This window comes from Eubalaena glacialis, chromosome 10, assembly GCF_028564815.1.
Source record: "Eubalaena glacialis isolate mEubGla1 chromosome 10, mEubGla1.1.hap2.+ XY, whole genome shotgun sequence".
Lineage (NCBI taxonomy): Eukaryota > Metazoa > Chordata > Mammalia > Artiodactyla > Balaenidae > Eubalaena > Eubalaena glacialis.
This window is the reverse complement of record NC_083725.1, coordinates 116824413-116832238: the sequence shown is the minus strand read 5'-3', so window position 1 is coordinate 116832238 and position 7826 is coordinate 116824413. Positions and strand designations below refer to the sequence as shown.

Genomic DNA, 7826 nt, shown 5'->3' with positions numbered 1-7826 from the left:
GACGCTCTTACTTATCCCAAAGCTCCATGAGGTCATCTGTGATTGGTCCCATTTCACAGACGAGAGGCCCAGAGAGTTCAAGTAACTTGCCCAGGGTTCTAAAGTGATAAAGCCGGGTTTGGATCCAGGTAATTACACTGGATCCAGTGCCTACGTGGGGTGCGCTCTTACCCACCATGGAACGTGTGTGTAAAGGCATTTCGAAACAAGAGGCGTGACGCAACTGACAAGTGATGTCATTTTAGTGTTACAGTACCACTGGGATGGGCAGGGCGAAGGGGGACGGGGGCAGGGTGTGAGTTCTGGCTGGAGGGTCCTAGCACCACCGGGTCCTGAAGATGCAGCCCCGGGAAGAGCCACGAGGTGGCGCCAGGCTGCACAGGCCGCTCCAGGATATGTAGTCCAGGGCTGGGAGCTGGGAGTGATTCCAGGGGTCTCCAGGCCTAGCCCTCCACAGGGCTGGTGAGCCCGGGAGCCCCCTTCCTCAGGCCTCAGAGGGGTTTCTCTCCAGTCCAGGGATACCAGCGCCAGGGTCAGGGGCCCAGCCTCGGTGGTGCCCATCTGTTTGAGGTACAGTTCAGAGGTCACAGCCTGGGGACTAGGTCCAGCCCAGCCAACTGGCCAGAAGGTCCGCGCCCAGCTCCTTCCTGCGCTGCTGGTGTGGTCAGGGAAGGAGCGCCCCAGGCCATCAGGTCACCACACAAAAGCTCTGGGTAATCCGCCTCCAGAAGTTGCGACGGCGGCTGCTGAGGGCCACCTTGGCCGCCTCCTGGAAGATGGTGTGGACATTCTCCTGGAGCAGAGCCGAGCACTCGAGGTAGGCCACGGCACCCACGGCCCGTGCCATCTCCTGGCCCTAACAGGGAGAGTGGACGGGGCCGCCGTCAGGTGGGTGCCGCTGGGGCCTCATGTCCAGCCAACCCCCAGCCCCTTGGCCATCCTAGGTGCGTCTTCCTAGGACACCCACAGCTCCTGTCCCCTGGCCTGACCAAGCCCATCGATGGCTTCATCGGGTTTCCTGCCTCAGCTCCCGGCTGGGTCTCTGCCTCTCGAGGCATCAACTAATTAACTTCCCGGCCTGACCCAGGCATGCTGCAGAGAGGGGCCTGCGGACTGAAGACCGGGGAGTCCCCCCCAGCTGTGAAGCAGGTAGGCAGGACCATCTGATGTGCACCGCACTCACTCACTCTCCATCCCACAGCTGGAAACTTCCAAGCCCGGCAGTTCTTGACCATGACTGCCTCCAAAACAACCCCTACCCTGACCCACACCCCGCGGGTGCCAGATGTCTGGCGCTGCTGAGAGGCTGGGCCGGAGCAGCGTTACCCCAGGGGTTTCCTCTCCTGGCACCCCTACCCCCGCGCCCCGGGCTGGGTTTCCTACCCTGTGGTAGGTCACAGGTTCCAACCTATTTTTCCGCAGCTTCTTCACCAGCAACTTGTCCTTGCGCAGGTCAGTCTTGCAGCCCACGACGATGATGGGCACCTCCTTGCAGAAGTGATTCACCTCCGGGTACCACTATGGGGAGGGAGGTGGTGAGGGGGTGTGTGTGAGCCATCAGGGGAGTGGGCCGCTCTCCGGCCCTCCAGGTAGACTCCCACAGCAATAATCAGCAAAGCCAGTTTAGGGAGAACTACTCTGTGCCAGGCTAAGACTTTACATGTAATGAACACATTAACCCCCCGGGTCCCTATGAAGCAAGTTCTATCATCAATCCCATTGTACCGATGCACTAACTGAGGCTCGGAGAGGTTATATCACTTGGCCTTGGTCACACAACTGGAAGTGACAGAATTTGAACCCAGGGGGTGGCACCCAGAGCCCGGTTCCCACCTGCTCTAGAATCCTACCTCTGCAAGGTAAGGGGTCCCATGACCATCTCCCCAACAGGGTAAAATATATAAAGAAATCAGTGAGGCTTTAAAACTAAAGCAGCTCACAAAATGGTCGCAGCAGCTGTTTGCCTGTTGGAGGGGGCACTCCTGTCCCGTGTCAGCTGCTCTTTGGAATGTGAGGCTCCAGGGCCTGGTTATTTCAGTCTCGACTATAACCTGGGAGCCTGGAATCCAGGCTTTAGATCTCCAGCAGCGCACGCCTGCTCAGTTTCAGGAAAAAGTGACATCAAACCGTCTGGCTTCTGGAGCCAGATGGGGCCGGTGTGCGGTCCCGGCAAATCCTCCCCTCCACAAAACTGCCCTTGAAAAGGGTCTCCTCCCCTGACTCCACTTTGCTAAACGCAACACGGAAGCCTCAGACCTCATCCTACCTGAGCCCTGACGTCAGCGATCACTCCCTCCTCTGAAACCTGGTCTGCGCTTCACCCCAGGGCCGCACTCTCCCGTTTGACCTCAGGTCTCCAGGTGACAGCACCCGTCTCCCCCACGCCCAGCCCACAGCTCTTCCCCACCAGCAACTCCTAAATGGATCTGCCCAGCCCTGCCCCCTCCCAGGAACTGCACCCTCAGACTTCTGCCTGCCTGCCTGACCCTCCACTGGGATGCCCAACGGGCCTCCATCGCCCACCTCCCTGCCCCCAGCTTGCTCCTTCTCATCTTGGGAAATGGCATGTCCACCTTCCAGGTGCTCTGATCAAATGTCTCTCTCCCACCCATGTCCAATCCATCTGCAAACGCTGACGGTTCGGTTCTGCCTTCCGAACAGATTCAATATCCTCTGGCCTCTCACCACCCCGTCTGCTGGCACCCCGGTCCCAGCCACCACTTGCCTGGTCCTTGGTGCCTAGAACAGTACCTGGCACACAGTAAGTTCTCAGCAAATGCTGCCATCATCGTTGTGGTTATGGTTACCAATGCTGTCACTGGCTGTGCTCTGAGGAACCCTGGAGCATGCCATTCACGCGCGCGTGGAGGCCCTGGCAGCAGGGGGGGCGGGGCTGTGGCTGCTGAGTAGGGGCAGAGGAACTCAAGGGACCGTTTCCCTGACACCTGTGTGCAGCCTCGGGAACCTCTGAGGTAACTGGGGGACATCCTGGGAGGCCGCTGGGAGCCAGCAGTCACGCTGATGGAGGCTGAGAGCTGCTGGAAACTGATGGCTCGTGTGACCTTGGGCAGGCCCAGGCTGGGGAGATGCAAGGGGCCTCTGGGTCGCCCAGCATCTTCAGGCAGGGTCACTGCCCTTGAAAAGGGTCTCCTCCCCTGACTCCACTTTGCTAAACGCAACAGGGAAGCCTCAGACCTCATCCTACCTGAGCCCTGACGTCAGCGATCAGGTAGAAAGAGCCACAGCATTCTGAGTCTGCAGTATGGGGCAGACAAGGAGCACTGGACCGGGAGTCAGAGGGCCAGTCCAGACCCTGCCACCAAATCCCTGCGGGACCCTGGCTAAGTCTCTCTAGGCCTCAGTTTCCCCATATTTATGCCAAAGGCACTGGACCCAATGTCATCCAGGGCCTGCCGAGCTCTGACAGTCTGCTGGGTCAAGGGTAGGGGTGGAGCAGAGTGGCCCGGCTATGGAGCTGTGCCTCCCTACCCCCCACCCCCTGTACCTACCCGGTTAGAGATGTTGTCAAAGCTGTATGGGCTGGTGACGTCAAAGCAGAGGAGCAGGACGCTGGCGTCAGGGTAGAACAGGGGCCGCAGGCGGTCGTAGTCGACTTGCCCTGGGTAGAATAGGGGTGGTCACTCCCTCCAGATTTCCTGCCCATTGTCAGCACCTCCCCAGCATCAGGGAGGTCACCCCAACCAAGACCAGGGGCGGGTGTGGGTGGGGATGATCTGGATCAGGGCCTAGATCTGTGCCTCAGGATCCAACACGTGAATGTCCCCCTCGGGGCTGTGTTCCCCTGGCTGGCCTGTGGGACGTGCCAGCCCTGGCCTGGGCGAGACCACTGCTGAGAGAGCCCTGTTCTGGAAGGAGTGGGGGATGTCTGAGGCCATCACTCAGAAGCCTGCTTTGCCCTGGACTTGGGGCGGGGATGGGGGATGAGGAGAAAGAGGCAGGTGGGACCTGGGCAAAGATATCACAGCCCAACCAAGGTAAGGAGGCTACTGGGATTCCCGGAGTTTAGCTTTGAGTTCTGATGTAGATTTGACCCTGAACCCTCTGGTGGGCTAGGTCAGGAGGCTAGAGGGCAGAGGTCACGTTCAAACAGATCTTACAGAAGCTAAAGCCAGGGTGGACCGCTCAGGAGGCCAGAAACAGTCCACCCCTTGAGAGCTAAGAGCTCCGATTCGTCTCCAGGACACGGTGGGCTGCTCTGGGCTGGGGAAGCAGCAGACACAGATGCCGAAGCGAGGAGGGTTCAGGCTCCCGGGGGCCCTAATCCTGGCCAACACCTGTTCCCTGGAGACTAGTTGGCCTCCCCGGTTCGGAAGGAAGGGAGTGGGGCCCTTCCTCCCACTCTGCCCCTCCCCCAGCCTGGCACCCACCTGCTGTGTCCCAGATTTGGAGGTGCACGGGTTTGCCCTTCACGTGCAGATTCACGGTGAGCTGCTCGAATGCCGTGGGGGTGTAGCTCTGAGGAAGAAGGGGTCAAGGGGGCAGCTGAGAAGGCAGCATCTGAAGTGGGTGGTCCCAGTGCCCAGGCCAGAGCCCAGGAGTGCCCGCGGCACTGCCGCTCTTTGGAAGTCAGCAGAGTGGAGTAGTTTCTGGGAGGGAGTTGGCTGGTGGGGTGGAGGCCTAGAGCTGCCACTCTGTAGCTGTGCACCCTCCCAAGGCACCGAACCTCCCTGGCCTCCTCTGCGACTATAAAGTGGGTCTATTAGAGCCCCCAGCACAGCATGTTGCTGAAGGAATTCAAGGAGGCGCTTCTTGCGGAGCCCCGAGCACAGGGCCTGGTAGAAAATAAGTACTCTACACGTGCCAGGACTGTTATTTTTATCTCCGTCCTCGTCCAGACTGTCCCATTTCTGAGCCTTCCTTCCTGCTGTCCCCTCCTCCTGGAATGACATTAACCTATGTTTGCTCATTCACTCACTCACTCATTCATTCATTCATTCATTCATGAGCACCCTCTCTGGATCCGATTCTGGACACCCGGGAGCAACTAATAAAGACTCATTGCCTGCCCTGGGGAGCTCCTAGCTTTTGGGGGTCCCTCCTTTGCCTCTCAACCTTTCACAATCCAACCGGGATGCCCCTGTTTCTGTCTCCCTTACCTGCCCTGCCTGGCCCCAGGGGGAGGTCACCCAGGCCAGAGGCCCCTCCACCCCAGGCCTGCTGCGCCTGAGCTCACCCCCTCTCCACAAAGGCTAGATGAATGGAAGCAGGACGGGCTTTTACACAAGTGCAGGAATGAAGAGTGGGAGCTTTTAGAGACGGGGTCTGAGCAACAGGGGAGAAGGTTTTCAAAACCCTGCCACGACACAAGCCCTCTGCACCAAGGGGCGTGCTGGACCGCCTGCATCTTGGGTGCCCAGGCCTTGCTCCCTTGCTCAGGGCTGGGTGGGGGGACCACAGACCGGGGGACACTGTGGGGCCCTGTGCCCTGAGGCAAGACTCTTCTCTCTGGCCTCAGTTTTCCCATCTGTAAAATGAAGGCCTTGCCAGCTCTCAGACCTTGTGTTTCTTTTAAATGAAGAGGTCTCTTGGGAATTCCCTGGCGGTCCAGTGGTTAGGACCCTGTGCTTTCTGTGCCGGGGCCTGGGTTTGAAACCTGGTCAGGGAACTAAGATCCCGCAAGCCGGGTGGTGCCTAGATAGATAGATAGATAGATAGATAGATAGATAAATAAATGAATGAATGAATGAATGAATGAATGAATGGAGAGGTGTCTCTTGTGCCTGGAGGCAGACAGGTCCCAGGAAATCAGGGTCCCCAAACAGGAGAGGAACCTAGACAAGGCAGGTCCAGCCCTCTGGTGACAGGCATGCTCTCCCTTTCCCTTCAGAGTGTCCCTCACCATGTACTGTCCGGACTTCCCTGGTGGCGCAGTGGTTAAGAATCCGCCTGCCAATGCAGGGGACATGGGTTCGAGCCCTGGTCCAGGAAAACCCCACATGCCGCGGAGCAACTAAGCCCGTGCGCCACAACTACCGAGCCTGCGCTCTAGAGCCCGTGAGCCACAACTACTGAAGCCCGTGCGCCTACAGCCTGTGCTCTGCAACAAGAGAAGCCACCGCCAGGAGAAGCCCGCGCACCACAACAAAGAGTAGCCCCCACTCGCTGCAACTAGAGAAAGCCTGCGTGCAGCAACAAAGACCCAACGCAGCCAAAAATAATAATAATAATAAATTAATTAATTTTTTTAAAATTGTGAAAAACACACACTGTCCATCAACTGTGAAATGCCCATTTCTGCACTGTAACCTCTCTGCATTTGGGATGGATCTCACCCGCAAGGCCGTCTCAGAGCCCAGGACAGTGGTGGTGAGGGACCACCCCTCCCAGCACTTCTCCTGGGCCCCGGCTGGCCCAGCCTCTCTGTGGCACTCTGTGGTGCTCCCCGCACTGCCATAATTGTTGGGTTCTCACAGGCAGCATCTGGGGGGCCTGGAAACACATCCCTCCCCCACAGCTAAAAAAAATGTGACTGGCCAAAGGATGTGACATCAGCTCCAAAAACCACAAAGCAAGAGTTGGCTCGATGCTGCCACGGTGGAAAGAAAGGCTGACTCTGGGTTAGCAGGCCCGGCTGCTCCTGCCTCCCCCATCCAACCCCCCAGTGCTGTACCACCCCAGGGCTTTGGCGGGGGCTGGGATCAGCAGGCGGGGGGAGGTGATGCTGGAAGCAGACCCATGCATGGACTCCCAGGGGAACTGGGCTGAGTGGGGCACGGTGGGTGGGTGTGCCCAGACCCCGTCCTGGTGCCGCCGAGTCCGCCTGGACAGGCGGTAGGCATGCCGGTGAAGGAATGACAGTCCACATGCTCAGGCGTCAAGGACATGCCAGGTACAACTCGGGGCTGTCTCTCAGCCTTACCTTCCTTCTCACCACCACCCCGGCGAGGTCGAGTGAGGGGTGGGAGGCTCACAGAGGCTGAGCAAAGTACTGAGGGCCCCAGAGTTTGTTGGAGACTGAGGTGCTAACCCAGCTGTCTGAGCGGCTGGTGTGCTCTTACCCTCCAAGGCTGAGCCCACGGGACATCCATTGTAGGGGCAAGAGCTGGGGGAAGACACGATGTCTCCCAAGAAAAACGCTGGCCACTTTTCAGTGAGTGCTTCCTGTTGCAGCTCAGAGCTGAGCCCCTGACCTGTATGAACTCTCTCATCACTGCGACCCTGGGAGGTGGGCACCACCGTTATTCCTATTACGCAGTTAAGGAAACAGGCACAGAGAGGGTAAGCGGCTTGCCCCAGGGCGCACAGCTGTAAGTCGCAAAGCCGTGATTTGAAGCCAAGGCTGTCCGTCCGCCTTAGCCATGCTGTGCCACCAAGTGCTCTCTTAGGACCCGCTACGTTCCCCAGGCCGCCTAAGTCAGTCCCCGGGACACCTCCCCCAGGTAGGTGGCATTCTTGGCACTTGACAGGCGATGTCACTCCCGCGGGCAAAGTGAGAACTGCCTTCAACCCCACGCTCTGCGGGGAGGCAGGACGGGCGCACGTCCCTCCCGGGGTGGGGAAGGATGCACCCAGGCCGCGGCGCCCCGCTGCGCCCGACGGGCCAGCACTCACCTCGGGGAAGGCGCCCTCGGCGAAGACCATCAGCAGCGACGTCTTCCCGCAGCCGCCGTCGCCCACCAGGACCACCTTGACGGACCGCGCGTCGGGCGGCGCCTCCTGGCCCGCGGCCTGGGCCGCCTTCATCGCGGGGCGGCGGAGGGAGGGCCGAGCGCGAGCAGAGCGGCGGCCTCGGGGCCGGCGGGGCAGGAATGTGGAAGGGGCGGGGCGGGGCGGAGCGAGGAAGTGCGGGCGGCGGCTGGCGGCTC

At 59.6% G+C, this 7826-nt stretch overlaps 1 protein-coding gene across 1 annotated transcript; it reads right to left on the bottom strand.

Annotated features, from left to right (window-relative positions):
- Positions 1-224: 224 nt before the first annotated feature.
- On the bottom strand, positions 225-7755 carry RHOD (ras homolog family member D). Its single transcript, XM_061203834.1, has 5 exons — positions 7573-7755; positions 4389-4476; positions 3510-3619; positions 1384-1518; positions 225-856 (listed from the first exon to the last, which is right to left on the bottom strand). Exons 1-5 carry the CDS (start codon positions 7702-7704, stop codon positions 689-691), a joined length of 633 nt encoding a protein of 210 aa, XP_061059817.1. The 5' UTR covers positions 7705-7755; the 3' UTR covers positions 225-688.
- Positions 7756-7826: the final 71 nt, after the last annotated feature.

Excerpts from the sequence above, each read along its gene's own strand:
- RHOD (XM_061203834.1), bottom strand. The coding sequence starts at position 7,704 with ATGAAGGCGGCCCAGGCCGCGGGCCAGGAGGCGCCGCCCGACGCGCGG. Across the intron at positions 4,477-7,572 it reads CCGAGGGCGCCTTCCCCGAG|AGCTACACCCCCACGGCATT; the intron begins GTGAGTGCTGGC and ends CTTCTTCCTCAG. Across the intron at positions 1,519-3,509 it reads TTGACAACATCTCTAACCGG|TGGTACCCGGAGGTGAATCA; the intron begins GTAGGTACAGGG and ends CCCTCCCCATAG.